Genomic DNA, 23173 nt, shown 5'->3' with positions numbered 1-23173 from the left:
CCAAGTGTGTGAAGTCAGTCCTGAACTGTTGAACCCAGTGCAAACCCGGAACGAGATGGAGAGGCCTGTGTTAGAGTTGATACGGCGGTACGGCGATTAACGGAGAGCTATTTGTACTGTTCTACGTGCTGCCAATTGTACAGTATTGGCTGCTATTTATGGACATTAAACCTTTACGTTATTTTGGAGCCCTGAGTTGTCAAGTTCTTTAATTTGGTGGTGTATGGTGCAGTTTGCAGAGAGCCTGGATAGTGAGATTCGTAAAAATATTATATTCTATTGTATGGTTTATAATGTACATAAAACTATTTGGCTATGTTTTCTAACTGATTTTTGGCTGCGGTCCTTTAGGTCATAGTAAGTTTTTTATGTGGCCAATACACCTAAATGAGTTTGACATGCCTGTCATAGAGCGATTAGTTTTCTCTTATTAACTAATGAATGTTACATTTTTTTAATTACCCAGAGACATTCCCCGCCACCAAACCCCCTTAATTCGGAAAAAAATTATCTATTAAGCAAATGTATAAATCTACTAGACGTAGTAATATTCGAATGATGGCTTCTTTATTTTATTGAACTCTTGAATGACTAATACCTACATGCGAAAATACTTGAAGACGTATAGCCCGTTTAAGATAAAAAATTTTTCGTTCTCTAGTCAAATTTAATTTTATTATTTTACTTTGAAAAAATATAACGGTCAATCTAGAGTTTTTTCAGCGTGGCCAACGAGCTATGAATCATAACGCTCGGCTTATTTAGTTTAAACATGGTCTTTTAGGCTAATATATGTGTATGTAATTTAAATATTTTTGTCTACGAGTAGGTTTCTGACCATGAGCTTGAAAAACTATTACTCCTGGTGTTTAACCAATATCCACATCTTTGATGGTAATACCACGAATGCTACTTTAATATGGCGAGGAACCTCTTGGCCTAGTCCAAATTTAGTAAGGACGTCTGGCAATGAAATGTTAATTGTACAATACCAAGATTCTTGTGACTACAGGGGTCCTTTCATTGGATTCACTGCCTCGTTTTGGACACACGGTATGATTTTTCATTTACTAACCCAATAGGTGTGTATATTTTAAGTGTTGCTTGGTAGCGTATGAGCTTATCAATGATATTTATTATATAGGACGCCGTAAGATAGTGCTAATGTATTTTGATACACGGTCGTAGGGTCGTAGCTCCAAACTGCTAGCCCAACTTAACCGTGAATAAAACTTGAAAAAAAAGCTATTTGCTAAACAAAATTTAACGTAACCTTCATTAACAAATATACTGACATTCAACTTGATAAGTTAGTATATGTAGGAACACAAATGAAATATCATCTTCAAAAATGTAAGCATATACAACTTACTTGAAACTGCACATCTTTTTTTTTTTACTTCAACTTTCTATCCCCTAATTACAAACTCAACTAGGATAGAGTTCCTCGTTAATTAGGTAGCAATTTAAATAATGACATGCTACTTTTTATATTAATTGGTTCTATAGTGACCTAGTTTAATTTAGAGATGATGTTAGTTTTATAGATAAATATATTGTGCATTGGATTTAGCGACAGTAAAAGTAGTGATTTAGTCAAGACTTACGAATGGCGTACATGTAGGAGAACAATATGGATAGGACTTAGAGAAAGAAAGAGATTGATAGAGACTGCTAAGTGCACGACGGATAGTGAGACAAGACGATCATCCCCATCTGAAAATAAATACCAGTTGAATTCCTCATCATTCTTGATTACGTATATCATTGTTCATTGTTATGTCCCTTGGCTAGTTTAGACTAATTAAGTGAAGAAAAGATTTACACAATACACAAGATCCTAGCCAGGACAGTTCCTGATTCAACGTTTTCACTCGACCGCGCCCCACTCTTCCGAGAAGAAAAAAAAGTTATTGTAACAGAAACACCAGCGGATCCACTTGTTCTTTGGTCGTTTTTTTGTTATGAAATAAAAAGACATTTTTGTAAAAAGACTAAGCGACTTATCAAAAATATTTTAAATGTTTTTTTTACAAATATTTCAACTCGTTCTTATATTGTGAGGCCTTCTTGTCTATTGAAAATCTAAACATTAATCATTGATCAATAGGCCCTATATATTAGAAAGTTATAAAGAAAATATAAGCTTGTAGAGCTTATATATTAACTGTCTTATTTGTGATAGGCATGTATTATTGGTCTAGTAATGGTAAATATGATGTATGCGATTTAGATGTCTTTTTGTATTGAGTAAACACAAGGTGACAGGATCTTTTTTTTTTCATCATTATGATACTCCTCCACTCAGCGAGTTTAACAGCTAGTGGATTGTATTGAACGAATCCACAAGTTCTTTAAAAAGTTACCTACATTTGCTAGTCATGTAGGCTCCTTATTTCTAAATTATGTGAAAGTTTTTGTTTTAAATTTAAAGCTTACATATAGATTCAAATTTAAGAGTTATAGATTGGTATAAATTAATATTTACTATAATTATTTAAGAATCCAAATTCTGATTATTGAAGTATATAGGCTTTTTTTAAACGTTTAATTCTGTGGCTATGCTTTTTGTGTGTATGTACTAAGCGTAAGCTTAAGAGTAAATATATATAAATATAAATATGTATGATGAAATATATAATTTTATTTAAAAAAAACAACAAAAGAATGTCCTCCCAACATGTACGATGATAATTGCTCAACACCCTGTTCCTGTGTGGTCAACAACACCATCAGAGGATGCAACAGCTCCACTGGATACTGCTCATGCAAGTCGGGATGGAGAGGCAGTGACTGTTCAGTAGACATTGACGAATGTTCCCAGAACTATTTTCCTTGCCCAGACTATTCACTTTGTTACAACTTACCAGGCAGCTACGAGTGTCGATGTAAACCTGGACTCATCATGGGCTCCAACGTTTGCAACTGTAAGTAATGCCAAATAGTTACATGTAATAATTATCTTATATACATTTTTATAATACAGGAATTATACAAATATAGACATTACCAACCGTTGTACGTTTACTCTATTTTTGTTGTTAACCTCTGAAACATTTTTGATGTCATACTGTTTTCTTATAGAAATTAAAACTTCACATTTTGCTCATTTCTCAGACTAAAATAAGAAATTTTGGAAATTATGTAATTGAAACAAACACATTTTTTGTTAAAGATTATTCTCTGTGTTTTAGAATGGAATCTGGCTCACGAAGTATTAAATATTCCTGTAAAAGATATTTGAAATTATTTTTTATTTCTAAAGCACATTTTAAAATGCATGATTTCATTGGCTTGGTTCACTTATGTTACTTTTGAAATGATGATTTTTTTCAGATGATATAAACTCCACAAACTGCACCACAAGAAACTGCTCACACATGTGTGTCAACTATACGCCAGTAAACAAGACCTCCCCAGTAGATCAGTGTTATTGTCCAATAGGCAAGGAACTGGCCGGTGACCAATGTATCGGTAAGATGTAGGACTCAAGAGCTACGAGAATTAGCTCACATTTGTGGTATAGTTCTACTCAGTTCCAGCAGCGTTATACATTTATTTATGTTGACGAATACTGCTTTTCAATTTTAATGCATCAATTTATACGTTTATACAGAAGTGAAGATAATTACTTTTTAGCCCATGACTTCTGCAAGACGACAGAGAATGGAAGCGGGCGGAGTTCGAATTCAGGATTATAACTATGACAATTTAGAGCGCAATTTAGAGCGCAAGTCACATGACAAAGCAGCCATCCCACACTCTACAAAATCGTATCTAAAAAAAAATGTATGATGTGATTACAAATGAAAAGAAAATTAATTTTTCTTAGAATATTTCGTCGTTTTTTTTTTAACCTTTTCTCTCCGTAATTATTTATCACATTCTGGTGGAATCAATGTTGGTATCGTTAGTTAGGAGAGAAAGAGTTAATTGAACTCTCTTGTCTATATATCAGTAGAACGATTGTAGAAAGAAAAGAAAGGGGAAAAAAAGGCGACGAAAGAAGACGATGACACAGAATTACAAATGAAATAAACGTAATTATTGCTTTGTCAAGCAAGAAAGAAACAGATGACCCTTCTTTTTAACCTCCTTCACTCTGCCAACCCGGGCGCCCTACCCTTTCCGCAGAAAAAAAATGCAGACATGCTATTTTTTAGGTAGCAATGAGTAAAAATGTGTGTAGTTTGTTTGCATTGAGTTGGCCGTGATTTTATTCTTCGGTCGACTCATAAGTATTAATTTTGTTACGAATAAATTTTCATTTCCCTGTATTAGCTTTTTTTTTAAATGTGACATGTTTCAACATAGATTGCACCAACTGGAAATATGGACCTGAATGTGAACGTAGCACCAGCTGTGTTAGAGATCACACAAAGAAATACAACTCCTACAATGGTCAATGTTTTTGTTATCCTAACTGGACTACTACTTATTGTGAATACGACTTTGATGAGTGTGACTATGGTACCTACACTTGCCAGCCTCACGCATTATGTTCCAATACATACGGCGGCTACGAGTGTAACTGTGATCAACAATACGGTTACATTGAAGGAACTAATAAAACATGTGAACATATTGGTAAGTTGACAACACATCAGTATCTCAACGAATCCCAACTCATAAATGGTAATGTTTTTGCATTGGTTACAGATTTGCTTTAGAAAAAAAAAATACTTAAAAAACAAAAAAAACAAAGCTTATCTAGAGGGAAGAACTCTACACTTTATAACTGTATCTCTCAATAATGTAGAAATTGTTTCCCTTTTTCGATATAAAACAAAAATATTAAATTATGCAATCTCCGCTTTTTAAAATAGATTAATAAGAGTTAAATGTCACTAACTTCTAAAGCTTTAATTATAGATAGTTGAGTTTTAAATAAAACACTCATGTATGGCTCTGGGACATTGATGCTCTATCGAAAGCATTTAAGGCTCCTCGAACGCTTCCATCAAAGGTGCCTTCGTCTCATGATGAGCACACACTGGCAAGATTACATTACAAATAACTATGTTTTGCTGGAGGCGGTGTGGACAGTATAGAAGCACTAATTACCATTCGATAGCTGCTTCGATTGTAATTAGGTGCTACTAGAGCTAGATAACAATTTCACTGTTTGCGAATCGCTTGATCTGATCGTTGCGGTATTGTTGTTCATTATTATTGTTATAATTATAATTTATATTACTACTTTTATTATTATTACTTGTCATTTGCTTTCATCTTCAGTATGACTATAGTGTTATTATTTGTGATTTTTACTGCCGTTGTAGCACTTGTGATTTGTGGCAAAACAAATAAAATGTTACATTGTTGTCGGACACCTATCCCGCAACGGAGACGAGCGCATGCCAAGGGCTATATTTTCTTTGGCTAGATTAAAGGAGGTTGGCGTAACAGAGGTGTCCCCCCCCCGTAAGCGCTATAAAGATCAACTCAGGCGCCATTTCGTTTCGTCCTCACTAGCATAGAGTAAAGTAGCTGGCAGCAGATGTCCTCTGAGAGAGACAGTTGGAGAGCTCTCACAAAGGCTGCAGGACTCAAAGAAAAACCATTATTTAAGACAGGGCAGAAGAAATAGACCGCCAGTGGACAATGGCTTTGTCTGCACGCAATGCTCGAAAATATGCAAATTGCAACTGGGTTTGCGTAGTCATGTGAAACACTGCACTCATCCTTAATCTTCAGAATCGAAGACATTGCCATTAATTAATTTAGATTCGTTTTCCAATTTATCTATCGTGTTTACTATGTTCCCATAGTGCATCAAGCCTACATTATGTTTGTTAACACCGCTATAAACTTTTTTCCCCTAGATTGCAACAAGATATTTACCAATGAAACCGGTGCGATCATCAATTACTTTTACAATAATTGGTTTGTGATACTAAACGCTAGTTGCTCATGGCTTATCAGTGTGAGAAGGGATTTTATCATATCTCTCAGGTAATTTGTGATTGTATTGTAATATGACTAAAGTAGAACAAAGCAACGGACTACTGAAGACATTCAACAATAAAAGCGACATGTATTATTACGTGAAACTGGACTAGTATATCAATGATATCAAACAGAGGTCAGCTAGGCAGAAGACTTCAAAGAGACAATGCAAAGTTTTTGACAGAAAACTTTGACTTCAATCTGTTTCTGACTGTAAACTGTAATAGGCTTGATCGTAGAGTTGTATGATGGCTATCTGGCTTAGCAGATTGCTCAAAAGATGTTTGAGTCTCTTGTATGGGTGTATTTTTTTTTCAATAACTAACAATGATCTAATCCTACCAAAATAACACGATAAACTAAGTCCAGACCGTTAGATGCTTGAATGAAGTTTAATACATAAAGGTCACAGTCGAGTCTCTGTCCGTAATACGATGTTGTCATCTTGAATTCCTAACACAAGCTGAAGAATGGTGACATAAACAAGCTAAACCCTACTATCCGTGACCAAGACCGGCCCTATTAATTGCTGGGCCCTATGCAAAACGGATTGCGCGGAGCCCAGTCTGGCTAGGGATAAGCATAATGTCAACATTAAGATTTTGTATTAGAAAGTACATTCGTGTTTGCAATATTTTTATTAAAGGAAAGCGGAAAATGCCGTTTTTTTTTTATCGTGCGTACGTTTGGCACCCCAAAATGACAATTTTGTCTATTTTTTCAGGAGATTTTTATGAGTTGTCAAGAGATTTTCATAATTTCAGGACATTTTCATGCTTTTTCGTATATTTTGCAATTTCAGATTTCCAGGAGGCCCTGGAAAATCAGGATGCCGTGGAAACCCTGTTATTATAAATAAGTTATAATGGTTTAATTTAATAATTTACACATGCGGGACCTATGAAAGTGCGGGCTCACTGCGGCCGCATAGGTTCCAATGCTCTAATGCCGGCCTTGTCCGTGATGTCACTAAATGTTGCGTTTACGCCTGTCAACTATGGTGCGTCTCTCAACTAAGTCCCTTACAAAACAGTCAGGTATATTATATTTGTTTTTAATTTGTATTGGTCTGTCCAAAGCTTGCCGGCATAACATTGTTGCCATCGAAATCTACAAGACTGCAAATATCATTACCTTGGATGGTTGCCTGGTCGTGTGGTAAGCGTTCGATGGTTATGATGGTTTCCGCTTTGAATCCTGCCGGAAGCCATCCCCTGCCGTACTGTGGGAGGCTTCGGCTTGGATTTAATTATCTTCAAATCTGAAAAATAAAACCCATCCAAAACATTAAAATAAACCAAAAAAAAAAAAAACTATCCAAAAACGTAAAGCAAATTAAAAACCAAAACAACAAACATACAAAATCGTGTAAACAAACCAAAAAAAAAGTACATATTTAAAAATATTACTAATAATAATTTAAAAAGAAAATATTTAAAATGGCAATTTAACAATGACCACTTTTGGAGCAAAATAGAGAGAAAAAAAAGATGTCATTTGAAATATTAAATTAAATATGAGTGAATAGGTCTTTTTAAAATATCTAATTAAATTAGTAATTCTTAAAATTAAAACAGTATAGTTTATATATCAATTCAATGGCCTTTACAGATTCTCAACATTCTACATAATTAGTGACCGCTGTCAAGACAGATATTTTGAGATCTATGATGGTAGCAGTGTTTCAAGTCGTCGCATTGGCCGTTACTGTGGCAGTGGCATCCCCAGTGTTATTCGAACAACAGGGAATAATATGCTGGTTAGATATATTTCTGACTCCAGCTATTATAGCAATTATGGAAACTTTAATGCAACTTATACATCACACAGTAAGTTGTGTTAACTATTCTTTGCATAATCTAGTCTTTTAAGGTTATGTTTAAACAGTCAAGCCAATATCGTCTATCAAATCCAAACATAATTTTAAGAATTTCTCAACTAAAACTCCAACTATCCAGGAAATAACCAGATTAATAACTATAGAAAACTCCATAACAATAAACAAACACCTGTCATCTTCCTCTTCCAGAAAACAACTAACTACAAAACTTTCTCTCTCTCTTTCTCTCACTAACACACACACAAATACAAGGAAAACTAAGCTTTCAAAAATAGCACCTGTATTCTGTTCAATCTGTTCTCACCAGTGGCGTAGCTAGGGTATATGATGCCCGGTGCGGTAGATCCTCATTATGAAAAAAAAATTCGAAATAATACTGAAAAAAAAAAAAACTTTTTCCAAAAGAATGTGTATTCTTTGTTAGAGTATACTGCGCGAAAAAAAAAGCAAATAAGATATTACAAATAAATCTGACATACTTTCTTGCTAGCAAAAGTATTAATTTTTATCGAAATCTACTTTTTCCCATAGTTCTTGCTCAACTGACAAAATTACCAAACTAGTGAGTCGTAAATTTGTCATCGTTGAACGCATGGGCGTAGCCAGGATTTTTTTCGGGGAGGGTTAAGGAGGGGATCTCCCATCGCCATATATATATATTAGTGTTTATTGTACACTAGAAAAGGTTCTTCCTGGAGTTATTAAGATAAAACTGTAGACACTATACCCTTGCCAGCAAAGGGGTCTGGGAGGAGCGATGTGAGCTCCCCCAAGCGGGATCCGAGGCGGCACTATTTCCGGTATTTAATACAAAGAAATGCATATTCTGAGGTATCCACAGTACATTATTCTGTTATTAAAAAATTTAGTTCAAAAACCTTACTTACATAGGACTTAGATTCTCCAGCGCCGTTCGGCGCATTGGACAGCAAGCTGTCTCCACAAAAATCTATCACTGGAAATGTCTCAAGCCTCTTCTCGCCTGGTGTCCGCTGCTCTGAGTCCTCCCTGAAAGTGTGGCGCCAATTTATATTAGGATTTCCCTGTTTACGCTTTTCTCGTAATGGCCTCCATGTCATTGCAACTCTAGTATGCGTAATTCGAGAAAATGTCCCGCAAAATTCATGTCACAACCTCAATAAAGGATCGACTCCCATTTCGGTATAGGATTTCCTTGATTGAGACCCGAACTCTATAACTGACTCCGTCTTAGCCATCTTTGTTGAGCCACATTTAGTCTTTTTTCAGTTTTGGCAGATTGCTATTCACTGCACTTTATTAATGGAGCCCAGCGACTGGTAGAAACGTGTAATCTCTCTTCTCTCTTGGCCATACTCTTGGAATTCGGTGACTGTAGTTTGCTTCAGATTTTATATCGAAAAGGGAAGTTTTATCCTCAAAACCATCTGGGAAGGGGGGGGGATTAAACTAAAAAAATCTCTGGAGTTGTTTTTTTTTTATTAATAAACTCAAAACCCTCTTAGCTACGCTCATCACAGAATTTGGTGACTGTAGTTTGCTTTAGAATAATATTGTAGAGGGGGGTTTTCAACTTCAAAACTGTCTGAAGGGGGATTTTAAACTCAAAACCATCTTGAGGGGTTTTAAACTCAAACTCCCGTTGGCTTCGCACATAGATTGCGTAATTTGCTTTTTTAAATTAAAGAGGTGGTTTTTAGCTTCAAACCCCGCTGGAGGGGGGGGGGGTTAAAACTCAAAACCCCCTCTTAGCTACACTCATAGAATCTGGTGACGGATGTATGCTTTAGTCTTATATTGAAGAGGTGGTTTTATTGAGGTAAAAAATGTGTAGGGGTTTTTTAAATCATAATCCCCCTTGGCTAGCTCTTGGAATATGGGGATTTTCGTTTGCATTATTTATTTGTTTATTATAAAAGGGTGGTTTAATCACAAAACCCCCTGGAAGGGAATTGTAAACTCAAAACCCCCTTGGCTGCGCTGGGGCAAGTGATGGTTTAATATTAAAATCCCACCTAAAGTAAACAAAATCAAAACAAAAAATCAGTCGCAAAATCCCCCCGCAGGGGGGGAGGAATTTCATTGAACCCCGAGACCCCCCCGCCCCGGCTACTCCCATGGTTGAACGACAATAATTCTAGATTACCATCAGTCTAGAGAAACTTCACTCGCGTGTAGCAACAATGTTAGAAATATGCGAACCAAGATAACGCTATTGAATTATCTAACCAATTTTGTCTTTTTTATAAAACACCAATGTTCAGCATGCTCTTGTTTCGAAAGTCCGGGGCTTCTGAAGAAACTGTCAAATCAGTTGAAAGCGTCTTATGTTCCTGACGAAATTAGTTTTTATCGGTGTCCATGGGAGCACAATCGAGATTATCTACCACACCATAAAGTTAAAGATTCTTTTTTTTTTCTTTGCACTTTATCGCCTTTAGGTTTTTTCCGGAAGAATCACAACTTTGAAAGCCTCACTGTCTTTACTTTCGCTGATTCTTGATGTCTACACATTTCTCTGTATCCATATTCTGAAATCTTTCAGATCCTTGAGTGACAGGTTGTATTCGAACTTCGAACGCCATCTGTAAATTCTTCAGGCCAATCTCAAAAGCTGTTAAATCTAGAGTATATTATCCTGGAATGTTTAAGGGAATAGGAACTTTATGTATACTGGGGATATCCCTCACGATGCCCTATGAGGCCCGCACGTGGCTAGCTACGCCTCTGGTTCACATTCATACCTGGCGGATATAAACAAAGGGATATACCTCTTTCATACCTAATTAGCAAAAAAGAAATGCATTCACTATCGTCATACTTTCCCCTGACAATTCTATTTTTTCCCATCCTTCGATTATTGATATTGTTGTGCAGTGGCGTAGCTAGCCATGTGCGGGTGGTGCGGGCCGCACGGGGCATCCAGTGGTGAGGGGCATCAAGCTGAGCATAAAATTTCTCACTAAAAGCTGCACACATTGTACATACATGAATAAATATAAACTATTGTATTTGATTTTAAAAAGTATTCATTTTGCCTCTGTGTTAATATTATGGGCGTTGCTCAAGATTGATAAGTCTGGCTGGCGCTCATTGTGCTAGCTAAGGCGGAGAAATTGTCTTCTCTGGTTAAATGGTTTACGGCAGGGATCAAAGGGTCCTAAAGGTAAACATCTGATAATGAAAAGAATCTTGGATTATATTCATTTTCTCTCAAAGCAGAATCTGGCCCTCAATGGGCATTGCGAACGAGTTGAAGAAGAATTGTAAAGTAGGTGGACTGTTAGTTGCTATGCAGTCTTAATTTTCTCACCTATTTTGGATTCTTGGCCCCTGAATTAACTGAAGTAAACGATGGGTAAGTCTACTTTTGTCGCTATCCCAACTATTGAGTCCTCAGATTGAAGTCATCTCGATAGTGCTCATAGCAACATTGACAAAAACACATTTCGTCTGGAGCGAAAGATGTGTCAACAGTTTGTCGCAATTTCTACAGAAACCTTTGAACTTCTTAGACAAGGACCTGTTTGAAATCTCGAGGTTAGAAAAAAATAAAAAGATATCAGCTAGAATGCCACCAGGTGATTCAGTTCTAAGTATTGTCTAAATATTCGAGATGCATATTGAATGCCATATTCTGCTTTGAGAGAAAAAGAATGATGTTCAAGATTCTCTTCTTGTAGCATTATCAGATTTTAGTGTGGCTATATGCGAGCGAAGTTTTTTTTTAGACTTAATTAAGTTTATCAAAAATGTATACCAATTAGCGATGCGTTTCACTAACTAGGCATTGGTGGAAAACATATTTCGATAAGATTATTGATAGTTTTGCGACCAAGAAAGATCGTACTATTTATTTGTACTATATTTTGTTCAGATATAATAACGTATTTTCGCTGTTTTATATCCGAGAGGGCATCAAGAGGAGATGACTCACTGTGCATCAAACACCATAGCTACGTCACTGCTCCTATAGACTGCTCAATGCACTCAACTTAACAGACTTCAGGCGGTCAACAGCTCGAGTTAAATACGACAAGATAATTGCATATTTCATAATTATTGCATCTCTATTCATATACATGTGATATAGCGTTATCTCAAGTCTAATACTGCTGATATATTTTAATTCATTTAAAAACAGGATCTGTAAATTTGTAGAGATAAAAAAGGATTATCTAAGCCAGGGCCACCACTAAAAATGTTTTGGATCTCAGAAAGTTGGGTACTTTTGGGCCCTTCTGCCTTGCTTCATTCAAAGACTATACATAATGCATTAAAAAGCGCGCAGGGGCCCTTTCATTTTGGGTCCCTAGACTACAGTCCTGTTTGTTCCTCCCCCATGGCGGACAGATGGGGGACAATGCAAATATAGCCTATTCATATTTTTTTAAGTTGGAAAACAATCTACATTTTAAGTATTTAAATGACATGAAAATTAATTACAGCCTGTCGAAACTTTACCTATGGAAAGGAGTCCTGTGATAAAAACTGTCGCTGTGTGAAAGAAAACACCCAGTTCTGTGACAACATTAATGGAGAGTGTATCTGCAAGCCTGGCTGGACGTCAGGAGACTGTTTTACTGATGTGAATGAATGTCTGGGCACCAACAACAAAGTCTGTCCAGCAAACTCTGACTGTGTCAATACGAAAGGAAGTTACAGGTGTCAGTGCCACTTGGGTTATAAACTTAATGTGCACACGGGAAAATGTGAAGGTATGGACAATTTCTTATGTTAGTTGCATTACTAGACCTACGGGTACATTAGTTAATGACATTGTTTTATTTGTAATTGTAAGAACGTGTAAACTACTATTCTAGATTTTCATACCAAAGTTTTAGACTTTAGAGTTAGACTGTGGTCCTCCCGTGCCGTTTGGTGCATAGTGTGGCAAGCTATCTCCAAGGGGATCGGTCATATGCTAATTTCACAGCCTGTTCCCAGCTGGTGCACACTGATTAGGTGATTAGGTTTTCTAAGAAGGTGCTACGTGAATCAGACGTGAACGGCCTTGCTTTTTCTATTTCGTCTTTTTGATCTTCTGTTAAAACTAACTTTGGTAAATGTATTTCTAAGGATATGTACCGCGTATCTCATATGACGCTCGGTCAGCACTTTGAGGGCGATTGCCCTTGTTTGAACGATTTTCTCTTTTTACAAAGTTTATATCAACTCACTCTGTCTGTCTTTCTGGTAAAAAGTTTAAATATGCTTTTCTCCCATTTCTCATTCTTGAATCAAGTTTCCACATTTATTCATTAAACCTGATAAGACATGAATCAATCAAAAAAATTAAACAATTAGTTAATTAATTGTTCGTGATCAATTATTTGTTTGATTTTGAATAAGGGGAATAAATGCTACTTAATGGGATATATATATATATATATATATATATATATATATATATATATATATATATAATTAGTCCCCTTATTACGTATTGACACCATATGATTGCCCCAGATACCAGGATGTCAGGTAGAAATTTTTTAGAACACACACCTTAAAACACTATTCGACAATGGCAGTACGTAGCGGTTGCTTCTCTTGAATAAGCGTTGTTGTTTTTTTTAAAGTATTCTTATTTCTATTGCTTGTTGTTGTGACATGATCTCAGTATGCTATTTCTTGAATACTGACGTTTATCATTCATCCATTGCCATTAAAGATTAGCAAAGAAAAAAATGTGTGTAAACTCCTCTTTGTTTACTTTTGGACTTTTAAGAACAGGTTTTCACTCTTGACGTAATACAACACTTCTGAAGAAAAAGAGAAATGAATAAATGAGATTGGACAATAGCGCTCTGAGTATTCTATACGCTTGAAACTAGTGCTATATAAAAGCTATAACTTAATTTGATTTCATCATAGCAGTGTCAAAAATAGTGTTGTGTATATTTTCCAGGACTCGTGCGCTGACCTGTTGAGCTAGCCTAAACAGTTTACCTTCACCTATCCATTAGTCTGGCGGCCTGTTGGGGCACCACACAAGATTTGTCGACCGTCTTTCTCCATTCCTCTCCGTCTTTTGCCATGGATAGAATCTCTTCCAACGGCAGACCCGTCCATTCTTTTATGCTGTCTTCCCATTGCTTTCTCTGCCTCTCTTCTTTTTCCTGGTACTGTTCCCTTTTTTTGTGAGCCCCGAAGATCTTATAATATGGCCATAGTGTTTAAGTTTTTTTTTCCTGACAATAGTTAGTAGATCATCTTGGGGTCCAATCGTTGTAGTAACCCTGCCTCAAATCTCTTGGTTTGGGATGCGGTCTTTAAATGTGATACCTAGGATCCTTCTGTATCCTCTCAGTTCTATTGCTAGGATCCTCCTCTCTAGCTTTGCAGTCAGTGTCCAAGACTCGCAAGCATATAAGAATGTGGCCATGACCAGGGAGCTCATAAATCTGATTTTGGTATGTCTCTCCATAATGTTTTGAGTTTCGCAAGTACTGCTGTGGACTGTGCAATTCGGGCCAATAGTTCAGATTTGGTTCGTCTCAGATAAGGGAACAAACTTGAAGAAAGCAAAAAGCCTGTATAGAGCTCCGGTCAACAAAACAACAGCAAATAAACAGAACCATTAACTTTTTTTTCCCATTATATTCACTTGTTGATGACGACATTTAAATTTTAGCTTCAGAAGACAAAAGACTAAAAATTAAAGCAGCAATATTACATAAAACACAAAACCACGACATACACATACAAAAAGACAACCATATTCTGATATTGACATATATTAGGCCTACATTATTAGATCGAGTGACGGAGTGTTTACTTTAGTCTTTAGTGATAGCTCTTTCTGCTTCTAGATCTATATTGTTCTTTGATCTTAAAAATAGTTCTAGATTCTAAATATTTTATATAGATCTTTTTTTTTTTTAAAGTAAGCTCTGACTGTGTTGTGAAGCACTGCTCACACACATGCTACATTATCAGTCCTGGTAAAGAGCAATGTGTTTGTCCTGAAGGCCTTGAACTTGATGAAGGGACACAACTGAATTGTGTTGGTAAGGTTTACGATTAGATTATCATTAGATGTAATCTATATAGACTGTCTAGACTCTAGAGTCTAGATCTAGATCTAGATCGATCTATATTCTTTATAGATCTAGATTTAGAAATGATTTACTTAAAATTATGACTCTTATTGGGATCTAGACGATATTCTATATAGAATCTAATTAGTAGTAATTAGTTTGCTTGAATTTATAAATAGATCAACTAGGCAACTAGGTCACAAAGGTGATAATTATACTAAGATCTACTGATCTAGAGTGACTAGTAGAGTAGATCTAATATCTAGATATCATATTAGTAATATTATTAGTATTATTAGATATAAAAATTCACTGCCTTTTTAAGTTGATCTATCTAGATCTAGATTCCAAATATAAATCAATCTAAATATGAGTCTTATGGAGTATGATTAAGAGTCTCTTAACACTTTTTGAATTATGTGTTTCAATAACAATAAATATAATTAACATGCAACCATTGAAATCAATTTAAAAAGATAATAATCATAAATTACCTATCCACTTGCATTAGTCTGGGAACAGAAATTAAATTATTGGCACATGTATATATTGCATAGTATATGTTACTAAAAAAAAATACAAAAAAAATACAGACCTTCATCAACAGATGCCTGAGAAAAATCCTAAAAATACACTGGTATGACAAAGTAGAAAACACCAAACTGTGGGAGATGAGTGGACAGAAAAATATAGAAGTGCAGATCTTAGAGATGAAGTGGAGATTGATTGGTCACACCCTTAGAAAAGATACCAGCAACAGAGCTAGGCAGGCCTTAGAGTGGAACCCCCAGGGAACAAGACTCAAAGGAAGACCAAAAAGAACATGGCGACGCAGTGTACTTGAAGAAGCTGAAAAAACCGGGAAGAGCTGGGAAACCATAACAAAACTAGCAAGAGACTGTGGAGAGTGGCATGTTTTTGTCGAGGCCCTATGTTCCATGAGGAACTCAAAGGAGTGACGATGATGATGATGATATATTACTATAAAAACCAGAAAAGATGTTAAATAATACATAAAAAGAGAAAAGGCTAAGAAATGGAAATCAAATTGTACATTGTCTCTCCATCCATAAAAATAATAATTATTAAGATGAAAAAAAAATAATATGAAATTCAAACAAATAAAAACCTTTATCTTATTCATGGTCATCTATTCGAAAAAAAGATATACTGAGGCATTATTTTCAATGAAAGTTATCATGGAATCCCCACATTTAGAAAAATAATAAGGAAATCTAACAAAGCACAAGGAGTATTGCAGCTTTATTTTGTGTTCTAGTTTGAACTGTAAAAAAAAATGTACTATGAAATCCTTTCTTGTATTGAGGATATAGTTACATAAACTATCTATAACAGAGTTGTATGATTTATGCCAATGGTAACACCATTATTAAAATGACTAAAGCTAGAGACATTTTATGACAAAACTACAATATAACTTGTTAGATTATATTAGAAACATAACCTAATAAAATACCTAAAAGATATAGAGATAAAGTCACATCTTTCTATATGATTTGACAAAGTCACTCAAGTAAGCCCTACTGTTTACAAAAGTCATTACAGCATGCTATGGATGGCCTGAATCAGCCACAAAAACCAAAAAAATAGTTTTTCTTATTAACATGAGCTACATCAACAGATCAACATTTAATCGTCTATTTTTGAAGAGCATCTATAATTTATTATATATTTTTTTATTTTTATACATAGTACCTTACTATCCATATGGTACGGAAGCTGGAGATAGACTACTTTCAGATGAGTATATTTCAATAGGCTCAATCCATGTCAGTAAGCCTATTCAGTTCAGAACCGGAGCCCCATTTAGTCAACAGTACCAAACATCAGCTTTTGTAAGTACAATTTTACCACTAATGGAGTTTATCTGATTTTAATTTTTTCTGAAAAATACCCTTGTGGAACTGTCTTATATTTTTTACTACTTATATTTTCAGAAAGTTATATAGGCCCATGGTTAATAGGGGGAAAAAACTTTGATAAAATAAATAAATACCTAGAAAATTAGCTTATCCTAATTTAAGTTTATTATCAAAGTATTTGCTTTTGATGTACATTTTTTTATTATTTTGTCACATGTTCAGAATAATCCATGTATTTGTATCATATATTTGTCCCCAGGTATTCTCTAATGGAGTTATAGGCTTTAATGACAACATGTTCACAATAGGAGGCACCACAGATATCAGTAAAGTCACCAACCTTAACATTGTTGCTCCATATTTGGCTAATATAAATCCAAATCTAGGTAAATGTTTGTAAAATGTTTTATATGTATCGGATGTTCCTTCAGAGTTGAAGATACATTACTTCCTAGTCCAAACTTCCCGCAGGATGATGGGGGATAAGAGTTGGCAGGGTTTGAACTTGGGACCATCAATAAGTCTAAACAACAGTCCAGTGTGCTTGCCACATGATGAGGCAGCCAGATAATAGGGGGGTGCCTAGTCATGTAATATATGCTTTGGACTGTCATCTTTATGGTATTGAGTTAGAACCCTGCCTGTCACCATCCTCAGCCATCCTGCTAGAGGTTTGGGCTAGTATGTAATTTTCAAAACATGTCAAACAATCATTTATAATGTCTAATAGATCATCCAAAGATCCATAGCTTTGAATCTGCACAGAACATGCATGATAGTAAAACTCAGTTTGAATAGATGAAGCTGATTATTAATTTAGCATTAATATAGTGAAAGAAAGAAAACATTTTGCATGCATTCAACTTAATTAAGTTGCAGTTATTCATTTATATAGGGACTGAAATAATATTTTGCAATAAAACAGTTTGGAGAAGTTACTCAGTAAATATTAATTGCACTGTAAACTTCCTAATCAGTTTATTGTACAAGTAGCTGGATAAAAATTTAATTTCATAATTAGAATTTACGTTTGTTAAACTAGGGCAGTGCTTCCTAAACTTTGTCCTTTATGGAACACTTTGCACATTTTGAGTATTTAGTGGAACAATTTTCTTTTTTTTTGTAGAGGGATTAATTTACATGGTGGCCTACTAGTTAATTATTCCAGTAGTTCATGGGAAAAACCTATTCAGGCCTAGCAGACTACACAGTTTGGGAAACACTGAACTAGGGAAATTCCTAAATAATGATAAAAGATCTATCTTAACTCAATAGGAGCCTCAGCATGGTGCTTGTTCAATTCTTTTTGTCTGTTCAGTTTGAAACTTTTGCTTCCTGTGTGGTGCACTGATTCTGCCAGGGCAGTAAACCTTTTTGAAAAAGAATTAAGAGAAAGAAAAATTAAATAGCAGAAACTTTAGGTCATGTCAAAGGTTTAATTTATTCTTGTGCATGATTACCACATAAAAATCGGTTAGCTGCCTTGTCGTCAAAATGATCCCTAGTTTGAACCGAGCCTAATATCATCCACTGCTGCCTTGCTGAAGGGTTTGGGCTAGAGCATACTAATCTTCTTTGTTTCTGAAGGAATGCCTGAAGATCGCAAGTAAAGCAATATTAGTATGATTGATCTGCTCTGAGCTAATGCGTTTCTTATCAGCAGTATTAGTTTATTGGCATTCCTTTTTCTCATTCTAGGTCAAGTCTATTACCACCTTTATGACAAGTTTGGGGATCAATTTGGAGATGTTGTAGAGAGATTTGACAATCCAAAGATGGCTGAAATCTATGTGAGAGCACAGAAGGATGTGAGAGAGTATCACGGCTTAGCAGATTTTAAAGTCAACAATGTCCTAATAACTACTTGGGTTAGAGTACAACCTTTTTCTCTGCATAATGAAGTAAGTGTTGCCTATATATAATAATATTATTCCTTTTTTCTTTAATAAAAAAGTACCAAAGAATTATTTAAAGAAATATTGACATAGATATTAATTTTTGGGAAAATATTGTTCCCAACTGCACCATGAGGAGAGATGACAATACAAGCTGTGGACACCATAGTAGCATTAACCTTAGCCAAGAAAGAAAATAATCCAAACAGAACAAAACTGCTCAAACACTCCAAGTGGCACAACTTTACCTGTTATGTACGAGGACATGAATGCTACTCCAATGTAGGTCTCTGAAGACACGAAAGGAAATGCTTCATGAGAAAAGCCATATTTCTTTTATAATTATAATTAAATACAGCCACAACACTAATTGTAGAATCCTAATTGTATCATTATTTAGGCTTAATGATAATGTTATGTTTTCTTTTTCTGGGACTTAGTCTGTTGAACTGTTGAGGCAACTCTTATGATTTGTCAACCACCTCTCTCCATTACTCTTTTTTTTTCGCCAGAGATTTTTTGTCATTATCAGGCCTCTCCTTCCTTTGCTAGGGCTGTTCCCTTAAAAGGCCTTTTGAGGGTGTTGTGATATGGCTGTACATTCTTAGATTGCATTTTTTTTACAATGGTCAGAGGGTCATGAGGGACAATAATCACCATTATGATCCTGTTTTTGCATTTCATCATTTGTGATGTCTTTGTATGTGAATCCTTGTAGCTTTGTTCAAAACAATTTACTATTACAGGATGTCATAAAAAGTAAAACAAATTATATTATCTTATCTTATATAATACACATGTTACTTCAAAAAAGAAGATGATTACATCCTACGCATCATGCATTTAGTCATGTATATTAACCAATAACCTAAATTCTGCCAAGTCACTGGTTTTCCTGGCTAGTTCAGGTAACCCATTTCATGCTCTAATAGCACTAGAGAAGAAGGAGCATTTGTACAAATTTGGGCAGTTTAAGATATCTGAATTGTTACCTTTTCTTATAGCAGGCATATGGTTGACAAGCACAAAATTAACATTTGCCTTTACTTGTCTTTACTGAACCCAAACCTGTCCATTGCAGCGTTACTTTTTTCTTTTAACAGAAGTTGAAATAAAAGATAATTTTTGAATTATTTAAACTGAACTACCAAAGCATAATTTTAAAATTATGGTTTAAAATAGAAGTAAAATCTCCATTCTTTTAAACATATCTTTTCAATAATATGATTCAGGAAAATATTTTAATAGTATTTGCAAAATTTTTATTTTTCAACAGACTTCAGAGGGGAATACTTTTCAAGCTATTTATATCAGTGGTTGGGAGACTGTTAAAATATTCGGGCAGACTATACTATTAGGTAACTTTCTAAAAGTTTAGCATTAAGTATTGTATGTATAAAAAACAATTAATTAACACATTTTTGCTTGTTTTAATACCTAGTTGTAAACACTTACCATAAATATATCTTAAAGCTATATTTGAAAAATAATTTACTTGGCTGCGGAAATTGACTGTGACTTTTTGCTGTAGAGAGAGGTTTCAGAATAGTGATACAGTGAAATATAGGACAGTCCTGACCAGAGCACAAAATGGACCCTGCGATTTGACAACTCAGCCTAACATTTAGATAGTATACAGCTTCCTAAAAAAGAATCTTTCTGATTAATAGTGTTTCACTAGCAATTTGTCATGCAGAAGTTAATCCAGTCCCTTACCCACCTCAAAATACCTTAGTCTTTCCACAATATTAAAAGAGCCAACAGATGATTGCTACCTACTCACTGAAGCTTCCGTCAAGTATAATTTAGTGTCCCATTAGTTTTATTGAGAGATGTGCAGTTAAAAATAGAGCCATTCCTATGTCTAATATATGACTAAAGTCTATTCCTAACAAAATATTAATGTGTGTTTCAAGTATCACCTGATCAGATTTCTCATTTTTGCTCACATTAATGCATCAGTGTTTTTGATCTCTATTTCCCATTAGATGAAGAATCTGCCTATGTAATCTTTCTTTATCAATTTGGAAAGATGAATTGGGACTATGTACCAGGAAGGATCATAAGCATTGGAACAACAGGGAAAAACTTAAATATTCTCCGAAATTTAAATACACCGCTTGTGTCGCTGTTGGACAGAGTTCCTGGAAACACTGGTATCCCAATCATTTTTCACAATAGTATAGTTTAAGAAACATTATGCTATAATGAAAAAAATATGTCCTAGCTGTGTATTCCCCATTCTCATAAATTCATATAAAAGTGAAATATCTGCTACAATGTAAAAGTAATAAATTTTCAAACAGAATAATGTATACTTTTTTTCAGGCTACAAAGGAGTTGTCAGCTTTGAAGTAGGCAGAGTCTATGGAAATGCTCAGTCTTGTAACAGATATGTCTGTGATAATGTTAACCTTCTAAACAATGGAAAATACCAACATGAGAAAAATGAATTGTATAGATGCCCATGCACTTTGGAAAGACTTGGTAACCAATGGCAGTTGTTTGAAACACGAGGACTCTTTAATGAGATTTACTGTTATGCTATTAGCCCTGTTGCAAAACGTAGACTACTCAGCAACAACATAAGAAATGAGGTTGGCTTTCTTTTGTTATTTTCATTTCGAACATTTTGCCTTCCCCTTCAGTCTGTTAATAATCTTTCTTTTGAGTATCTTAAAATGGAAATACTTTTTTAAATACTTATCTGATATAAAAGTTTGGCATAGCCAAGTTCATCTGTTTGTATAACTGAATATAAAATAATTTTGTTTACCATCCAGCTAAGTTACTTATTAGTGTAACTTCCCCTATCTAATGTTTGTCATCCATTATTGCACTTTGAACTAAATACTTGAGAATTCTCTGTAGAAATCCTCTTATGGTCAGTGTCTACATTTAGTTTATTTCTTGGTACGAAAATAATGTTGTACTAGGTTAACACCCCTAATAGGATGCATTCATGGGATTTAACTCTTTTGTATTATCAGAAACTCTTTCTCTCCTTAATTATTTCCCATGTTCTAATGGAATTATTCATTTTGCTCATTTGTATTTCACTATCCCATTAAACTTCAATAATTTTTTGTTTGTTATCAGAAAATGTTATATATGGTATTGAATTAAAGGGTAATGCATGCTCTTTTTACACAATTAAAGTCTGTAAACCAATATTCAATTAATTTTATTTAATGGGGACAGCTTTGATATTGCCAGTTAGGAGAGAAAGAGTTACGCAATCATCTTGCTATGCCATTTACACAGTCAAATTTCTTCCTTTGTTACAGCTTTGCTGCTACCGATGGGTCAAACCTGAAAATGATGATTGGAGGGAATGGTTGAGGACCTGGAGAGAAGCCACCTACTTGCCACCCTCTCCATACTCTGGTCACATCCTAGTCAGAGACCCCTGGGACTACAACTATTTTGCCATTGAAAACTTGTACATGCATCACATGTGTTGTAACACTCAAGAGAAATATTGTAACAGGTTCCACAAGCTGTTCCCTGACATGGGATGTTCTAATTTTGTAACATTTGTTCCCCGTAAGTTTGATGTGATGGTTTTGTTTATCTGATCTTGTATAATTGATGGGATATTCTAGATCTGTTATATATCTGACTTAGACTTAGAACCTCCCGGACCGTTCGGTGCAAAGGTCTGTCACTGGCAATGTCTGAAGCCTCTTCCCACCTGGTGTCCACTGCTCTGAGGTCCTCCATGAGAGTGTGGTGCCAAGTTATACGACGATGTCCCTGTTTGTGCTTTTCTTGTATTGGATTCCATGTTATTGCAACTCTTGGTATGCATAATTCATTCTGTCGTAGAAGGTGTCCCACAAACCTCATGCGATGCTCAGTCACAACCTCATTAATTGGTCGACTCCAATCTCTTTACTGACTCCTAAAATCCATCTTAGCCATTTTTGTTGAGTCACATTTAAATCCATATCTTCCACTTAATTTTTACTAAACATATTGTTTACTGCAATGAAGATGTCAAAACTCAATAGCCTCCTTAGACAATTTGAAATTTTATAGCAAATAATTAAGCAATTAAGTTCTACTTCAATATTATACTACTGTCTATCTTGCAGGCAATGTTAAGATAACTTATATTATTGCTGATTGATAGTGAGTGTGGCCTGCAAAATAATGCTAAGCCCTTATCTTACCAGGCATATGTAAAACTCTTTTATCTTGGGTAAACTAAAAGATTCCATTCACACCTGTCATCACCTGGTTTCGAGACATTCTTGAAATCAAATTCAAATTGCACAAATAATCTGTCCTGTCCAGTCAGTAAAAATATTTGTCACTATATTTAGAATATGAAATAGCCATCCCTTCATATAATAGTTACAGAGCATATCAGCATATAACATATTGATCTCTGAAATCAATTCATAGCATTTTCAAACCTTTACATTGAAACTTAAATACTTTTGTTACTGACATTTGGTAGTTGTCCATTGATGCTATTGTAAGAAAAGAATGCGGATACCCATTCTGACTCTTAAGGCAGCACTTTTTAACATGAAATGCTAAAGAAAATGTACATACACAACACTTGACTATAAAAAT

General features: G+C 35.0%; 1 protein-coding gene across 1 annotated transcript in view; it reads left to right on the top strand.

The window, feature by feature from the left end:
* LOC106066737 (fibrillin-2-like) overlaps nt 1–23173 on the top strand; it is a 66465-nt gene that overhangs the window by 17728 nt on the left and 25564 nt on the right. The window contains exons 9-23 of the mRNA XM_056045471.1: nt 830–1053; nt 2667–2927; nt 3337–3474; nt 4315–4587; nt 5826–5955; nt 7561–7778; nt 12217–12486; nt 14659–14781; nt 16525–16667; nt 16954–17080; nt 18393–18595; nt 19866–19947; nt 20578–20745; nt 20918–21186; nt 21877–22135. Of these exons, the coding sequence (XP_055901446.1) occupies nt 830–1053; nt 2667–2927; nt 3337–3474; nt 4315–4587; nt 5826–5955; nt 7561–7778; nt 12217–12486; nt 14659–14781; nt 16525–16667; nt 16954–17080; nt 18393–18595; nt 19866–19947; nt 20578–20745; nt 20918–21186; nt 21877–22135 (2888 nt within the window). The remainder of the gene's footprint in view (nt 1–829; nt 1054–2666; nt 2928–3336; nt 3475–4314; nt 4588–5825; nt 5956–7560; nt 7779–12216; nt 12487–14658; nt 14782–16524; nt 16668–16953; nt 17081–18392; nt 18596–19865; nt 19948–20577; nt 20746–20917; nt 21187–21876; nt 22136–23173) is intronic.

Source organism: Biomphalaria glabrata, chromosome 11, assembly GCF_947242115.1.
Source record: "Biomphalaria glabrata chromosome 11, xgBioGlab47.1, whole genome shotgun sequence".
Lineage (NCBI taxonomy): Eukaryota > Metazoa > Mollusca > Gastropoda > Planorbidae > Biomphalaria > Biomphalaria glabrata.
The sequence above is the reverse complement of the archived record's forward strand: the minus strand, read 5'-3'. Positions and strand labels throughout refer to the sequence as shown.